At 40.8% G+C, this 23,580-nt stretch overlaps 1 protein-coding gene and 1 gene segment (V, D, J or C); one reads left to right on the top strand and one right to left on the bottom strand.

The window, feature by feature from the left end:
- The window catches only part of LOC121525747 (dynein regulatory complex subunit 4-like), a 94,397-nt gene that overhangs the window by 9,294 nt on the left and 61,523 nt on the right, over positions 1-23,580 (bottom strand). Inside the window, exon 1 of one of the 3 annotated variants that reach the window (XM_041811853.1) lies at positions 4,000-4,097. The exons of the other annotated variants lie outside the window; for them this stretch is intronic. The gene's annotated coding sequence lies outside the window, so the exon portion shown is untranslated. Of the gene's footprint in view, positions 1-3,999; positions 4,098-23,580 lie in introns of those variants that run through there. 3 annotated transcript variants of the gene reach the window in all.
- LOC121526522 lies at positions 2,246-3,040 on the top strand. The segment is given in 3 exon segments: positions 2,246-2,393; positions 2,503-2,835; positions 3,012-3,040. Coding segments are annotated over 3 exon segments (510 nt in total).

Raw genomic sequence — 23,580 nt, 5'->3', positions numbered from 1 at the left:
ATTCTCATATGAAGTTTTGTAGTTTTAATGAGTTGGGGAGAGAGCAGCTGACCATATCAGAGTGATAGCGTCTCACATTGAGATTAGGCTCCAGTATCAAATCAACAGGGTGGAAAAAGGAGACTGGTTCTCAAACAGGGTCCATTTCTTACTGATCATCTGAAGAGTAGGCTCACTGAATCAGCTTGTTTAAGAACAACTCTGTCATTTACCCCACAGAGTTTATTTGTTTAATAGTACATAAGCATTTTGATTAAAAACCTTTTAACCCCTGGGAAAATCACTCTTTCATAAAGTGTAGGGATCATAGCCAGTAAGTAGAATTTTTTAGATGCTGCATGTCCACCTGCGTTCCTCCATTCCCATCGATGGTTAATCTTCATTTCCTGCCCCCTATTTGACTTTTGTGCATCACTGGGATTGTGTGACAGCAGTAGCAGTGAATAGAAGCAGTGAGTTCCTTTTTTCTGTTTCAATTGTTGTTTGCATTTACTCTACCATCATCGCTTGGCATCCAAACATGCTGAAATTATGTTTCAAAAACAGGTTAAAAGCACTTCTGGAGATGGTTGCTGCGTGCTGCAATGTACATCTTCAGCTAAATTTCACTCTTCATTGACAGTCAGCTCAGACAACTCTTGCAAACAGTGAGTAAACTGCAATGAATTTGCCATCAAACACCACCCTCTTCTCCCATCTGGAAGTGTGGGAGCGGTCTAATGCCAAATGCGGAAGCAGTTCATGCATAGAGCCCATTGGGAGATAGGGCTAATGGCGGAGGTCTGTGCACCAGGAGATGGCGGACATGAGTAACTTCAATCCCATCAGCATTTTGGGTGTGCTTCTATTCAAAGTTTTGGAGTTTATAGAGTTTGAAAGATAACGCCCGGTCGAGGAGACAAGTCGGAGCGTAACAGGGAGAAAGACAGCGAATTGTAGCGACAATACTCACAATGCTGGGAGGAATAGAGGAATATTCACCCTCTGCCATTACTTCCAGTCGTCCCGTGAGACCATGGGTGAGACTGTCAGTGCATCTGTTGGCACCGGCAGGCAATGTTTTCTCCATGACAGTACACCCGTAGCAAAGCCAATGCTTTGCCTCACCATATTTTCATACCAACGGGGAGGGAGTAATTGGCGATTGCCATGGTGAGGGGAACATGGGGATGGATACAGGAAGTTTTCAAAGGATTCTGTACTAGTGGGAGATAGGGCTAATGGCGGAGGTCTGCGCTCTCTGAGTGCTTTTCTAGTTATATATGTTTTAAATGACTAAAAATTCTGTCCTTTGAACTCAATTTTAGGTTTGAGGATGAAAAAGATTTTTTGTTTTCTTAAAATACACGTTAGAGTTTAAAGAATAAGAATGAATAAAGAAAAAGATCTCAACTTACACAGGTCTTTTGGCTCAGCCAAAACTCCACTAATTTATTTGTATATATGCCAATTTTGACTGTTGATATATGCTGATATGCATGACCAAAACATCAGATGTAAATATCGGCAAAAATTTTGATATCTGCCAATACCGATACTTAACTTTTTTTGCTAATATCTGTCAATACTGATATCTGGCTGATAATATTGTGCATCTCTAATTTAAATGCAAGGATCTATTTTCAGACCCATTTACAGCATGAATCAACCTCAGAGCTTAGTAATGCTTTCAGTGTGGACGGCCACATGGACACAAACTAGCCCAATTTATGGCACCAAAACATCTAGTGCATTTGTGCGGATTCCTCCTTTCCACAAAATAATATTCTCCCAAGAACTAGGCAGTAGCATCTTCAAAAAATCACGTCCAGAGCATGTTTTGACATCATGCACGTCCTTGTCTAAAATTTTCAGAGATGTGCACTTTAGGCGAAAATTAGCTGAACAGGGCCCCAACGAAAGGGCTTGTATGAAGACATCACGTCATGTTTGACACATGGACGCTTACGAGGCTGCAAATGTGTCAAGCATTAGAACAGGCTTTAAACCCTTGATTTGGAATGCCCCCTTTGCATTTAAAACAGTATTGGTGAAATCATCCCCTTTAAGATGAGAAGACCCTTAAAATTATTGATATACTTTTCACTCTCTATGAAAACAGGCACTCTACTGCCACTCTGTACTTCTCCGGATGCTTCAGCAGTCATCTTGCTGTTGATTCACAAAGTACACTAGGAAATTTCTCATAACAGCCATATTGGGATTGAGCCACAAATCCAAACATATATTGAAGTGACCCTCCCCCATGTGTGACTCTTATGTGTCTAACAGCATCACCCCTCCCATCACACAGACAGACAGTGACTCTGCCCTCTCAGATCATTTAGTTCTGAATGTCACAATGATCACAGCAGGGCTGATCAAACTCTCTGCAGCTCTGCTCTGCATCACAGGTAAGCTACAAGCTAAGACTGAAGGATGAAGGAGAAACAGAATAATAATCGTGTGTTGATCACACAGGAGAGAGGTCATGTAACATGACGTGTTTTCTGCCCTCCACAGGAGTGATCGCAGGGAGTGGGGTCACACAGACTCCTCAGGTGTGGGAGAATGAGGGTCAGTCTGCCACCATGACCTGCAGCCATGATAAAGGTGCAAGCTATTTCCAGATGTACTGGTTCAGACAGCGACCAGGAGAATTAATGCAGCAGATCGTTTTGAGCACACCAAACCCCCCACCTCAGTACTACCATAGCTTCCGTGAAGACAGGTTTCCTGTAAAGAAGGACCACTATAGCAATGGATCTCTGACTGTGGAGAAGCTGCTGCCTGAAGACAGTGGGGTGTATTACTGTGCTGTGAGTGAACACAGTGATACAGACGACTCAGACAGCTGTACAAATACCCCACTGATGAATGGATTAATAGAAAACAGCAGGGGTTCAGTATCTGTAGGGGGAGCTCCAAACTTGTACACTAGGTTAATGACTGAGATCACATTTCACACATCACATCAGCAGACATGGGAGAGAATGTGCAGTGTAGTGGTCTTTGTGTCTCTTTTGTTTCAGCTTACAAGCCAGTTACAGTCAAGTTGTGAGTCTGCTATTTTTATACACATGAAATGATTGAACTCCAGTTCAGATCACAATCTATTTCTGACCTCTGTGACTGATATTGGGGAATAAGCTGTCAAAGCACACTGCTATGCTATAAATCCTGTATAAATCTGTTCACTGTGCTTGTTTACCTCTGGGTAGAACTGCATTTTGGCAGCATAGTCGTAGCTAATAGTTGGAGCTACAATGGCTTCTGGTAACAGGCATCTGTGCTGCTGTTTTGACAGAACATCTGACCAGGTTTGCCGGCCTGGATTGATAAAGAACATTAGCAATTAGTTCAACAAGCATCATTTGGTGCTGTCTATTGAGGTTTAGCCAGCTAAATGTCTATAGCCCTACCTTAGGTCTGAAAAACAAAAAATGATTAATTTCTTTTAAGTAATGATGTTCAATGGTGAAAAATTTGACATTCAATGAAATGCAAATTATAAATGCATTTAGTCAGGAAACAATCAAAATTGACCACTATCTACTTAAGGCCAGATCACAGCACTAACTGGTAGACAGTCTGAGTTGGGTTACAAAGGACAGCAAATAGCCCTTACCACTGGCCTTCCATCCTATTTGCAGCTTCATGTCCACATTTCTGTGCTGAATGTTCTCACCCAATGCTTCGGTTATACGTGAGTACATCCTGGCACAGCCTCTGGACAACTTTATCCCCGTTTCAAAATCAAAATAGTGCTAAATTTCACACTTCCTGCAAGGCGCTATCAATGCAAACAGTTCACTGTTGTTTACATCATATTAAAGAACATAATGGCAGCATGACAATAGACATTAACTGGCATTAGAGTGGTTACTAGTGTCTTTTTAAACTAGACAAAAATATATGCTAATTAGAAAAGTGGGCGTTATGAAAGGCATAAAATTTCTGCTGCAAAAAAAGTATTAAAATGATATTTTAACATAAATGTCAGAAAAATAAATACTGCACCTTCTGTGATTTGAAAACTGCAGCAGAACATTTTTTGCTTTATTTTAAATTTTGATGAATTCCCCAGCTCTGGTGTGCTGCATGTCCACCCTCTCCACATATTTCCTGTCTCTCTTCACCTGTCCTATAGAAAATAAAAACAAAAAGCAAAACATATTATATTTAGGACACAAAGGAACATGCTGTGACGCTCACCTGTGTCTCCTCCCATCTAATCTGATCTGATGTCATTCAGTCCACCAGTGAATGCAGACACAGAGAACAACACAGTCATCATGATCCGGATCATTCTGCTGCTTCTCTGCTTCTCCTGTATGTTTAATTGAAGCGATCTGATATCAATAATATTCTGTGTCACTATTTGTGCCTTCTAATGTTTTTCTCTCGGAATCCAGGTCAGTCAACAGCCAAAAAAATCCATCAAGATCCTACATCGCTAATAGGAAGTCCTGATGGTTCTGTTACCATCAGCTGTAACCACTCAGAGAATTTATTTAACGTGATATTGTGGTACCAGCAGAAGACGGGTGACTCTGGGCTCAGCCTCATTGGATATGTCCAGTATACACGTCCTGACATTGAGGATAAATTCAAACCACATTTCAATGTGACCGGGGATGGCTCAGTGAAATCACAGCTTCATGTGCTGAAGCTGAGGCAGGCAGAAGACAGCGGTGTGTATTACTGTGCTGCTAGTACACACAGTAACTCCATCTCCTTCTCAGCTCGACAAAAAACCCTCAATGATAATCAGCTAATGAAGTCACAGTTATGAAGACGGGTACACCTGCATCTCACTGCAGTCTGTGGCAGGAAATAAAAGCTTTCCTATCCCACAAATCTATGACCTGATATGACTCATGTTCTTATTTCTAATCCTGAACACACTATGACCCAGAATTGAAGGAAGCAGGGAGATTTTTTACTCACTCTTGATTATGACTGAAAACTACATTTTGAAGGATGAACATCGGGACGACCGAAAAACAAATCCACTGATGAAGACATGTCAAAAGTCATTAGTCAGGTGTCTGATATGCCTGTTCACATTCAGGGAATGACCAGACCAATCAGCATGTGATCTCTAACAGCTTCACCCCTCCCATCACACAGACAGACAGTGACTCTGCCCTCTCAGATCATTTAGTTCTGAATGTCACAATGATCACAGCAGGGCTGATCAAACTCTCTGCAGCTCTGCTCTGCATCACAGGTAAGCTACAAACTAAGACTGAAGGATGAAGGAGAAACAGAATAATAATCATGTGTTGATCACACAGGAGAGATGTCATGTAACACGGTGTGTTTTCTGCTCTCCACAGGAGTGATCAAAGGGAGTGGGGTCACACAGACTCCTCAGGTGTGGGAGAAGGAGGGTCAGTCTGCCACCATGACCTGCAGCCATGACAAAGATGCAAACCATTTCCAGATGTACTGGTTCAGACAGCAGCCAGGAGAATTAATGCAGCAGATCGTTCTCAGCACACCAAACACCCCACCTCAGTACTACACTGACTTCAGCGACAAGAGGTTTCCTGTAAAGAAGGACCACTATCAGAATGGATCTCTGACTGTGGAGAAGCTGCTGCCTGAAGACAGTGGGGTGTATTACTGTGCTGTGAGTAAACACAGTGATACAGGCAACTCAGACAGCTGTACAAATACCCCACTGATGAATGGATTAATAAAAAACAGCAGGGGTTCAATATCTGTAGGGGGAGCTCCAAACTTGTACACTAGGTTAATGACTGAGATCATATATCACACATCACATCAGTAGACATGGGAGAGGCTGTGCAGTGTAGTGGTATTTGTGTCTCTTTTTTTCAGGTTACAAGTCAAGTTGTAAGTCTGCATTTTTTTTACCCATGAAACGATTGAACTCCAGCTCAGATCACAATCTATTTCTGACTTCTGTGACTGATATTGGGGAAAAAACTGTCAAAGCACACTGCTATGCTATAAATGCTGTATTATTCTGATCACCTTGCTTGTTTACCTCTGGGTATAACCGCATTTTGGAAGCATAGTCGTAGCTCATAGTTGGAGCTACAATGGCTTCTGGTAACAGGCATCTGTGCTGCTGCTCTGACAGAACATCTGACCAGGTTTGCAGGTCTGGATTGATTGAGAACATTAGCAATTGCCTGGTGCTGACAATTGCTTCAGTTATATGTGAGTACATCCTGGCACAGCCTCTGGACAACTCTATCCCCATTTCTACATCAAAATAGTGCTAAATTTCACTGTTCCTACAAGGTGCTATCAATGCTAACAGTTCACTGTTGTTTACATCATATTAAAGAGCATGATGGCAGCATGACAACAAAGATTAACTGGCATTGGAGTGACTACAAGTGGCATTTTAAATTAGACAAACATATATGCTAACTAGTAAAGTGGGGTTTATGATGAAGGGCATAACATCTCTGCTGCCAAAAAGTATTAAAATTATATTTTACCACAAATGTCAGTAAAATAAATACTGCACCTTCTGTGATTTGAAAACTGCAGTGGGACATTTTTTATTTTATTCCAATTTTTGATGAATTGCCCAGCCCTGGTTTGGTGCCTGTCCACCCTCTCCACATATTTCCTGTCTCTCTTCACCTGTCCTATACAAATAAAACAAAAATTAAAAACATACTATTTTGATGACACAAAAAAACATGCTGTGACGCTAACCTGTGTCTCCTCCCCTCTAATCTGATCTGATGCCATTCAGTCCACCAGTGAATGCAGACACAGAGAACAACACAGACATCATGATCCTGACCATTCTGCTGCTTCTCTGCTTCTCCTGTATGTTTAATTGAAGCTATCTGAGATCAATTATATTCTGTGTCACTATTTGTGCCTTCTAATGTTTTTCTCTCGGAATCCAGGTCAGTCAACAGCCAAAAAAGTCCATCAAGATCCTCCATCGCTAACAGGAAGTCCTGATGGTTCTGTTACTATCAGCTGTAACCATTCAGACAGCTCACTTTATGTAATAATGTGGTACCAGCAGAAGATGGGCAACTCTGGGCTCAGCCTCATTGGATATGTTCAGTATACACGTCCTGACATTGAGGATAAATTCAAACCAAATTTCAATGTGACCGGGGATGGCTCAGTAAAATCACAGCTTCATGTGCTGAAGCTGAGGCAGGCAGAAGACAGTGGTGTGTATTACTGTGCTGCTAGTACACACAGTAACTCCATCTCCTTCTCAGCTTGACAAAAACCCTCAATGATAATCAGCTAATGAAGTCACAGTCATGAAGACGGGTACACCTGCATCTCACTGCAGTCTGTGGCAGGAAATAAAAGCTTTCCGATCCACCAAATCCATGACCTGATATGACTTATGCTCTTATTTCTAACCCTGAACACACCAACACTCAGAACTAAGGAAAGCAGGGAGATTTTTTACTCACTCTTGATTATGACTGAAATTTACATTTTAAAGGATGAACACTGTGACGACCCAAAAACAAATCCACTAATCAGGACATGTCAAAAGTCATTAGTCAGGTGTCTGATATACTTGGTCTCATTCAGGGAATGACTGGACCAATCAGCAAGAGATCTCTAACAGCTTCACCCCTCCCATCACACAGACAGACAGTGACTCTGCCCTCTCAGATCATTTAGTTCTGAATGTCACAATGATCACAGCAGGGCTGATCAAACTCTCTGCAGCTCTGCTCTGCATCACAGGTAAGCTACAAACTAAGACTGAAGGATAAAGGAGAAGCAGAATAATCATGTGTTGATCACACAGGGGAAATGTCATGTGATATTACGTGTTTTCTGCTCTACACAGGAGTGATCGAAGGGAATGGGGTCACACAGACTCCTCAGGTGTGGGAGAATGAGGGTCAGTCTGCAACCATGACCTGCAGCCATGATAAAGGTTCAACCTTTTACCAGATGTACTGGTTCAGACAGCGGCCAGGAAAATTAATGGAGCAGATCGTTCTCAGCACACCAAACCCCCCACATCAGTACTACCCTAACTTCAATGCAGACAGGTTTCCTGTGAAGAAGGACCACTATCAGAATGGATCTCTGACTGTGGAGAAGCTGCTGCCTGAAGACAGTGGGGTGTATTACTGTGCTGTGAGTAAACACAGTGATACAGGCAACTCAGACAGCTGTACAAATACCCCACTGATGAATGGATTAATAGAAAACAGCAGGGGTTCAGTATCTGTAGGGGGAGCTCCAAACTTGTACACTAGGTTAATGACTGAGATCACATTTCACACATCACATCAGTAGACATGGGAGAGAATGTGCAGTGTAGTGGTCTTTGTGTCTCTTTTTCAGGTTACAAGTCAAGTTGTAAGTCTGCATTTTTTTTACCCATGAAATGATTAAACTCCAGTCCAGATCACAATCTAGCATTTTCCCTTGTGACTGATATTGGGGAAAATGCTGTCAAAGCACACTGCTACGCTATAAATGCTGTATAGATCTGTTCACTGTGATTTTTTACCTCTGGGTGGAACTGCATTTTGGCAGCATAGTCGTAGCTCATAGTTGGAGCTACAATGGCTTCTGGTAACAGGCATCTGTGCTGCTGCTCTGACAGAACATCTGACCGGGTTTGCCGGTCTGGATTGATTGAGAACATTAGCAATTGCCTGGTGCTGACAATTGCTTCAGTTATATGTGAGTACATCCTGGCACAGCCTCTGGACAACTCTATCCCCATTTCTACATCAAAATAGTGCTAAACTTCACTGTTCCTACAAGGTGCTATCAATGCTAACAGTTCACTGTTGTTTACATCATATTAAAGAGCATGATGGCAGCATGACAACAAAGATTAACTGGCATTAGAGTGGCTACAAGTGGCATTTTAAATTAGACAAACATATATGCTAACTAGTAAAGTGGGGTTTATGAAGGGCATAACATCCCTGCTGCCAAAAAGTATTAAAATTATATTTTACCACAAATGTCAGTAAAATAAATACTGCACCTTCTGTGATTTGAAAACTGCAGTGGGTTATTTTTTTATTTTATTCCAATTTTTGATGAATTGCCCAGCCCTGGTTTGGTGCCTGTCCACCCTCTCCACATATTTCCTGTCTCTCTTCACCTGTCCTATACAAATAAAACAAAAAGCAACACATACTATATTTATGACTCGAAGGAACATGCTGTGACACTAACCTGTGTCTCCTCCCCTCTAATCTGATCTGATGTCATTCAGTCCACCAGTGAACGCAGACACAGAGTACAACACAGACATCATGATCCTGACCATTCTGCTGCTTCTCTGCTTCTCCTGTATGTTTAATTGAAGCTATCTGAGATCAATTATATTCTGTGTCACTATTTGTGCCTTCTAATGTTTTTCTCTCGGAATCCAGGTCAGTCAACAGCCAAAAAAGTCCATCAAGATCCTCCATCGCTAACAGGAAGTCCTGATGGTTCTGTTACTATCAACTGTAACCATTCAGACAGCTCACTTAAAGTGATATTGTGGTACCAGCAGAAGACGGGTAACCCTGGGCTCAGCCTCATTGGATATGTTCAGTATACACATCCTAAAATCGAGGATGAATTCAAACCACACTTCAATGTGACCGGGGATGGCTCAGTGAAATCACAGCTTCATGTGCTGAAGCTGAGGCAGGCAGAAGACAGTGGTGTGTATTACTGTGCTGCTAGTACACACAGTAACTCCATCTCCTTCTCAGCTCGACAAAAACCCTCAATGATAATCAGCTAATGAAGTCACAGTCATGAAGACGGGTGCACCTGCATCTCACTGCAGTCTGTTGCAGGAAATAAAAGCTTTCCTATCCACCAAATCCATGACCTGATATGATATTTTACTTGCTCTTGATTATGACTGAAATTTTCTTTTCTAAGGATGAACACTGTGACGACCCAAAAACAAATCCACTGATGAAGACATGTCAAAAGTCATTAGTCAGGTGTCTGATATACTTGGTCTCATTTAGGGAATGACCGGACCAATCAGCAGAAGATCTCTTACAGCTTCACCCCTCCCATCACACAGACAGACAGTGACTCTGCCCTCTCAGATCATTTAGTTCTGAATGTCACAATGATCACAGCAGGGCTGATCAAACTCTCTGCAGCTCTGCTCTGCATCACAGGTAAGCTACAAACTAAGACTGAAGGATAAAGGAGAAGCAGAATAATAATCATGCACTGATCACACAGGGGAGATGTCATGTAACATGACGTGTTTTCTGCCCTCCACAGGAGTGATCGCAGGGAGTGGGGTCACACAGACTCCTCAGGTGTGGCAGAATGAGGGTCAGTCTGCCACCATGACCTGCAGTCACGATAAAGGTGCAGGCTATATCCAGATGTACTGGTTCATACAGCAGCCAGGAGAATTAATGCAGCAGATCGTTCTCAGCACACCAAACACCCCACCTCAGTACTACCCTAACTTCAATGCAGACAGGTTTCCTGTAAAGAAGGACCACTATCAGAATGGATCTCTGACTGTGGAGAAGCTGCTGCCTGAAGACAGTGGGGTGTATTACTGTGCTGTGAGTAAACACAGTGAAACAGGCAACTCAGACAGCTGTACAAATACCCCACTGATGAATGGATTAATAGAAAACAGCAGGGGTTCAGTATCTGTAGGGGGAGCTCCAAACTTGTACACTAGGTTAATGACTGAGATCACATTTCACACATCACATCAATATACATGGGAGAGAATGTGCAGTGTAGTGGTCTTTGTGTCTCTGTTTTTCAGGTTACAAGTCAAGTTGTAAGTCTGTGTATTTTTTACCCATTGGGGTAAAAATATACCCACGTGGGGGTATAAGCTGTCAAAGAACACTATTATGCTTTAAATGCCGTATAAATCTGATCACCTTGCTTTTTTACCTCTGGGTAGAACTGCATTTTGGCAGCATAGTTGGAGCTACAATGGCTTCTTGTAACAGGCAACTGTGCTGCTGTTTTGACAGAACATCTGACCAGGTTTGCAGGTCTGGATTGATAAAGAACATTAGCAATTAGTTCAACAGACATCATTTGGTGCTGACTATTGAGGTTTAGCCAGCTAATTCTGCACATCCCTAACTTAGGGCTGATAAACTAAAAATGATTGACTTCTTTTGAGTAATGATGGTCAATGGTGGAAAATTTGCCATTCAATAAAATGCATTTTATAAATGCATTTAGTCAGGAAACAGCCAAAATTGATCACTATCTGCTTAAAGCGAGATCACAGCGCTAACTGGTAGACAGTCTGAGTTGGATTACAGAGTACAGCAAATAGCCACTACCACTGGCCGTCCATCCTTTCTGCAGCTTAACATCCACATTTCTGTGCTTAATGTTCTCACTCAATGCTTCAGTTACATGTAAGTACATCCTGGCACAGCCTCTGGACAACTTTATCCCCATTTCTACACAAAAACAGAGCTAAACTTCACTGTTCCTATAAGGTGCTATGAATATTAACAGTTCACTGTTGTTTACATCATATTAACTCATTGAGTGCCATTGACATATATATACGTCATTTAAAAGCCAACGCTTGAGTGCCATTGACGTATATATATGTCAAAGTGTTGTTTCGGTGGCTGGCTTAAGGGGGCGCTCTCACGCTCCCTGTGAGTAATATTGGGTCTTCCAGGATACGTCGCCGGAACACGGAAGAGACGGTAGATCAAAGCCTCTGGATCAGAGCAAGAAGTGGAGATACCGGGGTCAAAGAGCAGAGTGATCGTTAAGGAGGTAATCTAAGCTAAAAGTTCTAAAATAGACGCTGGAAGAAACTTTAAATTTTTGCCTGAGAAATTGCTTACTCACTGAAATCGATAATGAAATGAGCGACAGCAAATCCAGGGATCAGCGCAGTCATTCATCTGCCTCAGTCGGCCAAGAGGCTAAAGAATACCACGAGGTCTCCCCTGTGCGTCGGAGAAATAAGGCATCCGCCTGATGCATACAGCAACGACACTTCAGAGACAGACTTTTCCAACCCAGACTCTGAGGAATGGCTGCAAAGTGAGCGGAGCGGATCTTGTTCTCCATCCCAGAGCGATGGAGGTAAGTTAACATTAGGAACCCACTCATTATTCAGCCAAATTTATCAAATGAAACCATCACTCATGCTCCTGTGATTTCAGAGGCAGACTTGAGAGAAGAGCAAGCCCCATGCAGTTCTGCAACACCATCTGTTGGCAGAAAAAGAGGTAAGAACAAAAAAATATTAGATTATAGATTATATATTATCTATAAAACATATTATATATTACTTCTATAATTTACAGGCAGTGCCAGGGGACACGCAAGCAGGAGATGATGTGGGCGTATCAGGGGTCACGTGGAGGCCGTCCAGTTCCAGAGTGTGAATGACAGTGACCGGAAGCATTGTTATTTATCTTACAACAAAGTAACATTTGTTCTACAATTTTCATGATGTCTTTTATGCCATTGAAGGCAAAATTATAACATTCAAATCACTGTTTTGCTTGACAGACTCTCTTTCATAAAAATGCATTTTTCAAAACTTTCGAGAAAAAAAAAGAGTGGTCTTTCTGGTGAAACTAGCCTCTATTCAACTTAAGATAAATCAAGAACAGAACAAGGTGCAAACAAACGTTTTTTTCCATGATGGAATAGAGAGTTTCTTCTTTCATTTGAGCTATTTGGTGTTTTTAGAGTTATAGTACAAAATATTCTGTGGGTCTTGAAATATAACTCAAAATGGCCAAAAACAATAAAACGATATTTGAACATAAATGTCAGGAAAATAAATACTGCACCTTCTGTGATTTGAAAACTGCAGCAGGACATTTTTTGTTTTATTCTAATTCTAATTTATATTCTAATTTTTGATGTATTGCCAAGCCCTGGTGTGCTGCATGTCCACCCTCTCCACATATTTCCTGTCTCTCTTCACCTGTCCTATACAAATAAAAACAAAAAGCAACACATACTATATTTATGACTCAAAGGAACATGCTGTGACGCTAACCTGTGTCTCCTCCCCTCTAATCTGATCTGATGTCATTCAGTCCACCAGTGAATGCAGACACAGAGAACAACACAGTCATCATGATCCGGATCATTCTGCTGCTTCTCTGCTTCTCCTGTATGTTTAATTGAAGCTATCTGAGATCAATAATATTCTGTGTCACTATTTGTGCCTTCTAATGTTTTTCTCTCGGAATCCAGGTCAGTCAACAGCCAAAAAAGTCCATCAAGATCCTCCATCGCTAATAGGAAGGCCCGGTGGTTCTGTTACTATCACCTGTAACCATTCAGAGAGTTCATTTAATGTGATATTGTGGTACCAGCAGAAGACGGGTGACTCTGGGCTCAGCCTCATTGGATATGTTCAGTATACACGTCCTGACACTGAAGTTAAATTCAAACCACATTTCAATGTGACCGGGGATGGCTCAGTGAAATCACAGCTTCATGTGCTGAAGCTGAGGCAGGCAGAAGACAGTGGTGTGTATTACTGTGCTGCTAGTACACACAGTAACTCCATCTCCTTCTCAGCTCGACAAAAACCCTCAATGATTATCAGCTAATGAAGTCACAGTCATGAAGACGGGTACACCTGCATCTCACTGCAGTCTGTGGCAGGAAATAAAAGCTTTCCTATCCACCAAATCCATGACCTGATATGACTCATGCTCTTATTTGTAACGCTGGACATACCAACCCTCAGAATAAAGGAAAACAGGGAGATTTTTTACTCACTCTTGATTATGACTGAAACTTACATCTTGAAGGATGAACATTGTGACGACCCAAAAACAAATCCACTAATCAGGACATGTCAAAAGTCATTAGTCAGGTGTCTGATATGCTTGGTCTTATTCAGGGAATGACCGGACCAATCAGCAAGAGATCTCTAACAGCTTCACCCCTCCCATCACACAGACAGACAGTGACTCTGCCCTCTGAGATCATTTAGTTCTGAATGTCACAATGATCACAGCAGGGCTGATCAAACTCTCTGCTGCTCTGTTCTGCATCACAGGTAAGCTACAAACTAAGACTGAGCAGAATAATAATATGTTGATCACACAGGGGAGATGTCATGTAACAGCGTGTGTTTTTTCTGCCCTCCACAGGAGTGATCGAAGGGAGTGGGGTCACACAGACACCTCAGGTGAGGGAGAATGAGGGTCAGGCTGCCACCATGGCCTGCAGCCATGATAAAGATGCAAGCTATTCCCAGATGTACTGGTTCAGACAGCAGCCAGGAGAATTAATGCAGCAGATCGTTCTCAGCATGTCAAACTCCCCACCTCAGTACTACACTGACTTCAAAGAAGACAGGTTTCCTGTGAAGAAGGACCACTATCAGAATGGATCTCTGACTGTGGAGAAGCTGCTGCCTGAAGACAGTGGGGTGTATTACTGTGCTGTGAGTAAACACAGTGATACAGGCAACTCAGACAGCTGTACAAATACCCCACTGATGAATGGATTAATAGAAAGCAGCAGGGGTTCAGTATCTGTAGGGGGAGCTCCAAACTTGTACACTAGGTTAATGACTGAGATCACATTTCACACATCACAGAATTAAAGAAAGCAGGAAGTGTAGCAATTCAGTCTTACCTTTGTTAACACTGGGAACACTGGGAAGGTTTGTGTCTCAGCCATGGGGGGCGCACCCTTAAAAACATATCCACTTATGGTAGGAAACATATAAAATGATTAAACACGTCGGTTTCTGGTATGCTTGGACCAATCAGCATGAGATCAGGGCAGCCCTGGGCACGGCCCATAATGTCGACCCCTCCTCCTGTTCCTCTCTCACATCCAGTTTACAGAGTCCTTCAGTTTACATCTATGTCTGAACCATGATCCGGCTACTCGTACTTTTACAAGCTCTGACATTCTGTTTAACAGGTAATATAGCATTAACTCTGAAGAAATGGACATCCTTTTTTTTACTCAGGTGTATTTTTGATACTACAGCCATTTCTGTTATTTGTCTCCTGCAGAAATCTCAAAGAACGAGGTCAATCAGACTCCTGGAGCGCTGATCAAACATCCTGGAGAAGAAGTCCTGATAAAATGCAGCCACTCCAACTCTAACTTTGATACGATCCTGTGGTATAAACAGTCTGCTGAGAAACATGATATGGCTCTTCTTGGTTATGCACGATTCTCCAATCCAACAGTTGAAGAGAAATACAAGGGCTCGTATAATGTGAGCGGTGATGGTACAAGTCTGTCAAGTCTTCATATTTTAAAGCTGACTGGATCAGAGAACGCTGTGTATTTCTGTGCTGCCAGGGATGCACAGTGCACAACAAACCCTCTGTCTTTAACAAAAACCTCATCTGATCCTGAGAGAAGCCACAAAATACGACGAAGACGAAAGTAAACCACTTCGTGACAGACAGCAGACAGCTGGCCTAACATGAGACGGCTAGATTCTTTTTTACCCATGAGGGTTCAATGTTCCTCCACAGACCTTTAAATGAGTGATCATTTAATCCTGATTTACCTCATCAGATGAAATCAGGATTTTATACATGCCTACAGTTTTATAAAGATGGATAAAACAAATGACTTAGGGCAGATGATTCTAATGTATATTAAGGTGCTCTTTAGTTGGAGCTTTGGTTAACAAACCTGCAAAATGATCTGAAAATAATTTGTTTATACTTAAAGACTGTTCATATTTCTGGTGAATCTAAAGCCTCTGTGTGGTTAAAAGAGCTGAAAACCAGCATCCACTGAAGCAGATTCACAGCATGCAACCTGCCGGTCAATAAGCTCCCGGTAAGAATGTCAAGTAAAAGCACAGTCAGTTCATTTGATAAAAGAATAACATACGTTTTCAAATTATGCTTTTATTCTGAAGTTGTTTCTTGGGCTTTTTTTTTTTTTAAGTCACTTTGCAAAGTTGCACAGATGTTTCTTCAGGTATCTGTCAAACTTTATTCAGCCATAAATTACAAAGGCTGTTTACACAAGCTATTATAATGATTTACATCATCAGGCTACTGTATTTATCATTTCAGATCTCACTCTGCCGCCCTCTCTGACTGTGGCATTGCAGCTGTACATTTCTTAAGCTCAGTTTTTTATAAAGATTTATTTGTGGGCCTTATTTCTTTCATGTGAGAGAGCAATAGGACTGTAGATATAGCTGGGGAATGACATGCAGTGAAAGACCAACAGGCTGGACCTGAACCTGGGCCACAAGCGTACATAAGATGGGACCTAACCACTGGGCCATCTGCGCCCCAAGCTCGTGTTTTTGAATGTGAAAAAAAAAAAGATTGTGTTCCTGTCCTCTACAGTAGTTAAACCACTGCTGACAAAATAAAATAATGATTGATTTGTTTTACTGAAGTGCATTAATTATAATCTAGTTGAGTGAACAGCTCCTCAACCTGTTCCTGTGTGGCAGTGATTATCAACTGGTGGCCCTGGGGCCACATCGGGCCCACCACAGCTTCCCATTCGGACCCCAGAAGATTTTCAAAATCAAAAAAAATCTGCTGAGGAAATAATGTTGTGGTATTTACAGTATGTTATTTAAAAAAAATCCTAATAGGCTTTAAATGTTGGCTTAATGTTTGATCTATTTTACAGAAATCCACTTGTCACCCATTATTAGAGAATGTGATGCATGATAAAGACAGACTCATGAATTTGCTATTGATTAAAGCGGCTGTTTTTCATGTCAACTTCCCACTTTGAGCACTTTGAGAGTAAACTTTTTCCTGCCAGAGAACCACAACATTAGACTGGTTTCCTGACCATCTACCCATTAATCACAACACAGCATTTTAGCATCAAACCCAGTGATGACAACATGCCAGCCCCAGAAATATAAAGCCAAAATATCGTAATCGCCCCCTAGTGGCAGCTGCAGTTTAGGGGAATGGCTCTGATCTCACTGCCAAAGGCAAATAAATATTTACATTACAAAAAAAAAAAAAAAGAACTAAACAATTACATGTTAATTGGGCCAAAATATCTAGTTAAATTTAGTTTATGGGAAGTCTGGCCTGTTTAGTGTCTTCCAAGTAAAAACTGGCCCTTGTACAAATGTAGTTGGTGACCCATGCTGTATGGGATCAGTCCTGATGAAACTTTTAAAACTAAGAAACCGTAATACTGTGTTTCAAAGCTGTGGCTTCCTCTCAAACACAATGATTCACCGAGGCCTAGTCATTGGAAATCAACGCATAAATGCAAAAGTAAGGCAAACTATCAATGGTATAGTCGAGCAAACACACAAATCCCTTGTCTTGCCATCTAATTATTAGGAATGATGTTTGAATTTGTAATTGTGTATAGTATGTATTTTGAATGTTATCTGTAAATTGTATAACGATGTCTGGGCTCCCCCTTACAAGCTCCACGTAGCTTCTGGGGAGTCCCTTTTCATAAATGAGTTTATAATGAATTATCATGATGGGCTGTATTGTATTTTTAATGGTTTTGTGAATAAACTGACTGATTTAATGATTTATTAATTTCAGATAAAGAGAATGTAATCTGAGCTAATGGATATTTGGTGTTTTCACGGATCTGATAGCTGTAGGGATATACGGTCCATGAGTTTTTATTTTCTCTTGTTCAAATCACATGTATGGCCTTTTGATTTGTTTTAGTATTTAGCTAGGTTTACTGTGCATCCTGATGGAAATGTAACTAATATTTAAAGTGATTAATAAAGACAAGTGTCTCTATCTGTACTAAATTTGGTTCTGTGAAGTTTCATTTCTTTTATAGAGGTCGGTGGGGTTTTTTTAAGTCACTAGTGAATAACTTAGTGGGTTTACTGTTCAGATCAAGAGGATATTACAACACCCACTTTGGGTTGCTGATGGGAGGGCTCACCCAGAAATGAAGAGGGGAATCATTAATGCAGGAATTACAGTGAAGAAACGCAGAAAGGCTTTAAACTCAGTCATAGCAGACAACATGATAGCGATTGTCTGCTGCATTTCCTTGAATATTTTCCTGGTTTCAGGTGCTGAAAAGTCTTTCTTGTATTCTTTACCTTTGCACATAGATTTCTCTTGCTGCTGAAGCTTATCTCCCCACTGAAGAGTTTAACTCCTTTCTGTCACTCATCTGTTCATGAAGACTTATTCTAATACTGTATGATCTTTCCACAGGTTCCTCTTCAAGTCACCAAGTCAACCAGACACCAGGAGACATTTACAGTAAACCAGGAGAGACAGTCAACATTAACTGTTCACACAGTGTTCAAAGCTTTGATCAGATCCTCTGGTACAAGAAGTCCAGAGGAGAGTTGCAGCTGCAGTTCCTAGGATATATGTACTATACTGATGATAAGCCAGTAGAGGGACTTGTGAAGATTAAGGGGGGTGCGAGCAAAGACCAGATCTGCACGCTAGTAATTGAAGACGTGGATGTGAACAGCACTGCCGTATACTTCTGTGCTGCCAGTATACACAGTGCTGCATATCACTAACCATCAGTACAAAAACCTCCTTTTAATCTCCATGTCACAGCTCAAAGCTCGCTGCAGCTGGAGAACTTCCTCTACAGAGCGTTTCTGTCCTCAGTCACATTTTAATAAACTAATCATGGGTATCAATAGCATTCAATCAATAATGCAGCACTTATTCATAATGCTAATTTGCTCTAAAGACTTTTACAGCGTGATTATCATAAGTATGTCTACATGCATCATTACAAAACTGGATACATTTTAAAACAGGTTTAAAGTTTCCATAGATGCATCTACATAGGCTGCAGATACAGAAAAATTGATTCAGTCACCTAAACAAGAGAGTGGAAGGTGATTGGTGGTCATTCATTTAAGTCGTATATTTACCGGGGAAGGGGGGAGTGTAATATGTCTTATTTAAACTTACAGTCTTTTTGAAAGATAACATTGAGACCCTTGTTAAAATGTTTTATTTCAAAGATTTGCTTTTTAAGAGAGATTAGTAATGAAGAGTCTGTTGCAGATAGATTATAAAGAAAAAAAATCCTCAAATATCTGTATTTAGGATTTTTTTTAATAAGATCAGATAATGTTGTAGCAATTAATGCACACAATAGAGCTCTCAATGGCAGAAGAATTACAATAATACAATGTTTTCTCTAAAGAGCAACCCAGGATTTAATCAACATGTTCTCTATATATATAGACTAACTTCACGGAGTTTGGAACCACTCCATGATTGTAGCTAATTACCCTTCATTGGTGCTATATATTCTGGACCCTCCTCTATTAATCATTTGACAGTGAAATTATTCATAAGCTTATCTAACATAAATTCTTAATGTAACTCACAAGACTTCTTCTTGTGCCTGACACCCTGCAGAGTCCTGCTAAGACCTAGAACATACAGTTTTGTCTATCTTTTAAGGGTAAATTTGTGATACTTCCTACAGAAAATATTGAATTTTAAATATTAATATAGTATAAATACAGTTTGATATGATCATATATGCATATTGCTGGCATCGGGCCAAAATCTTATTTCTCCAAAATTACTACTATTCAGGGAATGAAAGAAATGCTATATTTTCCAATAAAACACTGAGCAGTCATAGTTAGAATCATTTTGACACTTTTTGCTGTCTTAAAATTGGTTAAAATCCAACGACAGATACTAAGGTGACCAATAGCACTGATTTATAAAAAATAAAAAATGGAGATACAAGGTTTTGGCCCAACACCAGCAATATGAACATGATGAGCTCAGTTCAGCTTGGAAGGCAGAAAGAGCTAAAGACAGTGAGGATTACCATTGCCCAGGCCATAGTTTGGACACCCCTGGTCTAAATGATGATCCTCCTTTAGAACTGACCCTTTTGTTGAGCCATAGCACAAACCACTGTTGTTTAATGATGTGTTTTAACTTTGTAATGCTAAAAGCTTGTAAAATCAAGTTAAACTGAGGGTTATCTTCACGTTTACACAGTCTAAAACGTCAGTAAGGGTTTGAGCTGTCACTGGAGAATGCACCTTGGCAGAAACCAAGAAATCAGTTTAGACTGGAGAAGAAGAATTGTTAAAGCTCACAGAGTAGGAAAAGGAGAAGAAGTCAATTTCTGCAGAAGAGACGCCTTCAAGCCAGGCTGAAGTCTGCTAAGGACAATGTGGAGAAAGATTCTGGAAATGTGTCCTTTAGTCAGAATAGACCAAATTAGATCCCTCTGGCTGTAAAGACGTTGATCAGGTTTGGAGAAAGAAGGGAGAGGCGTATAACCCAAAGAACTCTGTTCCCTCGGTGAAACACGGTGGTGGGAGTACCACGGTGTGAGGATGCTTCACTGGTCTGGAACTGGGAATCTGGTTAAGGTGGAAGATCTTCCAACAGCCACCCAAAGCATCTGTGGCTGCTGGTGAAGAACGACCTCCAGAAGACCAGAGAGAACCTTACTGGCTGGCCTGACCAAAGCCTTGACTTGAATCTCAGTGAAAATCTGTGGGGTGAACTGAAGACCATGGTCCATGCCAGAAGACCATCTGATCTGGAGGAGCCGGAGAGATTGGCCAGAATGGGCTGGGATTCCTCAGGAGATATGTCTGAGACTAAAACTACAACAAATGATTGCAGGCTGTTATCCAGCAAAAGGAGACACAACTGACTATTAACATCAGGAGGATCATCGTTTAGACCCAGGTAATTTTTGTTTTTTTGGGAAAACGATCTAATTGCAATTCATTTCCCCAATATCGCAATTGCACTTTGATATGCAATATTTCTTAAATTCCTTATCTTATGTATTTTCCAACAAGCACAAGGCCTTATAACTGGCCCTTAATTTTACTTCAGATTGTTAAGAGAAGGATGAGGAGGAAGTAAGACTCCACCTACCTAAGAACTTCCTTTTTAGTTTGCTGAGAGGAGGCTTTATGAAATGAGCAGACACATGAAAAAGTCACAAATGCTGTTACAGACACTTATTACTAAACAAAGACAAAATGATCATCTTCTTCCTACTCATTCATTTGAACATATTTCAGGCTTCAGGTAACATAAACAAAAATTAATCAAAATCTATTTAACGTTTTACTTGACTACAAAATTTTACAGTTCCACTTTTTTCGCTGTGAGTAGATGTTTTTACTTAACCGCTGAATTATGACACGCATTGTCTTGTGTTTGTCCAATGTCTCTCCACAGGCTCCTCTCTCAGTGACAAAGTCTTCCAGACTCCATCCAACATTCACATCAAACCAGGAAAAGAAGCCAGAATCAACTGTACACATGAAATTAACACCTATAACCGAATCTTCTGGTACAAACAGTCAAACAGACGGATGGAGCTTCTGGGAAATATGTATTTAACTGATCCAAATTATGAGACTGGAGTGGATGTGAAGATTGAAGGGAGTGCAGCTGAAAACAAGGTCTGCACATTAATAATTGAAAAAGTCATCCTGACCAGCACTGCAGTGTATTTCTGTGCAGCTAGTCTACACAGTGTGATATATCACTGTTTGTCAGTACAAAAACCTCTTACACATTTCTTTGTCTCTGTATCAAAGCTGTGAGCCCCTCATCACACCTGCAATAAGCCACTGTAACCAAGACTGCTCTATTCATCCACAAAGATCAGATATAATATCTCAAGCTTTTTTAATTAGCAGATATATGACACTTCTCTTTTAAAACCCTGATATAAACAGCAACATGATTCATGCTGTAAAATCTGATAACAGCATTAAATAAGGTGCTTATATTTAAGAACTAGATGTGAAAATCCAGTCCAAATTTAGTGACACTGTGGTCAGCGAACCAGATGTCTTCCCTAAATCACATGTGTGTAGATAGATGATCTGACTCCACCTACCTATAAACTACCATTTAGTTCACTGAATGAAGATTTAGTGAAATGAGGAGGAAGGAAAAAGTCAGAGTACCTGCTGCAACACTGAGAATATCAGATCAGCAGTCGTTAGTACAAGACAGAAAGACAACATGGTCGTCTTCTTCCTGATCGTTCATTTCAACATCTTTCTGGTTTCAGGTAATGCTATCAAAAAGGGGTTCAAAATGCATTTTTAGTTTTACTTCTATATAATATTGGGCAGTGCTGCCCTTTTTACTGTTGCTGAATGTACGCTCATTTGCCTTATCATTGTCCCATGTCTCTCCACAGGCTCCTCTCTCAGTGACAAAGTCTTCCAGACTCCATCCAACATTCACATCAGACCAGGAAAAGAAGCCAGAATCAACTGTAGACATGAAATTAGCAGCTATAACACAATCCTTTGGTACAAGCAGTCAGAAGGACAGATGCAGCTTCTGGGAAATATGGTTGGAAAAATATCAAATTATGAGACTGAAGTGGTTGTGAAATTTAAAGGGAGTGCAGATACAAACCAGAACTGCACATTAACAATTGAAAAAGTCCACCTGAACAACACTGCAGTGTATTTCTGTGCAGCTAGTAACACAGTGTGACATATCTCTGTTCGTCAGTACAAAAACCTCTGACTTCACATGTCTCTGTCTCTGTATTAAAGCTCTCAGCTCCTCATCACACCTGCAATAAGCCACTGTAACCAACACTGCTCTATTCATTCACAAATATCAGATATCATAATTGAGCCTCTTTTATCAGCAGACACATGACACTACTTCTACCAAATCCTGATATAAACAGCAGCATGAAACATTTATTTTTTTCTGCACCTCATCAGCTACCCAGGGCTTTCCACACGCACGTTAGGTGTCTGACCGCAGTTTCTCAAAAAAACAAAAAACAAAAAACAAAAAGTGAGGCACATGTAGAAAAAAGTGTCAGGAAATTCTAAGCATCCAACACTTCATTTTCTCCAATCTGGTTCATTTTTTTTTTAAATTTGGGGTTGAAGAAATTTTGTTACAGGAAAACGTGCAAGTAATGATTCACAAACGCTCAGCTTCTTCATGCATGCATAAAACCTGATTCACATACCTTACATAACATCCAGACACTAAATAAATAATGAGGTATTCACTGAGGAGATTAGTTTGATGCTTTTGATGCAAATGAATCTAAAATTAATTTGAGTTGATGTGCTGTTTATTTGAATCTTAGTTGTGCATTAAAACAGAGTTGTAATTCATACATTACAGTATTTTATTATGTCAACAATAGGAAAGAAGTAGCCGGCTATGACTACGTGGGTTGCAGGCTGTTTGACTGAGAGCTGGAACTTGGAGAAAACTCTGGAAACCAAACAGTTATCCAGAGATAAACTGAGAGATTCAGAACTTTATCCTACTCTAGGAAAAACAGCAACAATCACCTCATCAACATGCTGCAAATCAGGGCTCAGATCAGCTGCTCTTAGTTCAGCTCGACAAAAACATCAGCTCGCTGAAGCCTTCACCTTCTGCAGAGTTTCGTGTGAGCAGATTTCCAGTCACCATTTTCATTAGCAGAAGAACGGACGTCTCTACTCTGGGACCATCACAACAAAAAGTGCTGAACAGTGCTGAAGCTGTGAGAGCCAATATCTGACATGTATTAGAGGGCCAATCAGGTGTAGTTTTACTGCACAGTTATCTGGTGTCACGGCGTGACTTCAGCTCAGTTACAGTATAGATTCTATGGAGACCCTGTCTTCATACATAGGGGTCAGAGACAGCAGAGGGTGAGGTAAAATGT

This window comes from Cheilinus undulatus, linkage group 18 (genome assembly GCF_018320785.1).
Source record: "Cheilinus undulatus linkage group 18, ASM1832078v1, whole genome shotgun sequence".
Lineage (NCBI taxonomy): Eukaryota > Metazoa > Chordata > Actinopteri > Labriformes > Labridae > Cheilinus > Cheilinus undulatus.
This window is presented reverse-complemented; position numbering and strand designations above follow the sequence as displayed.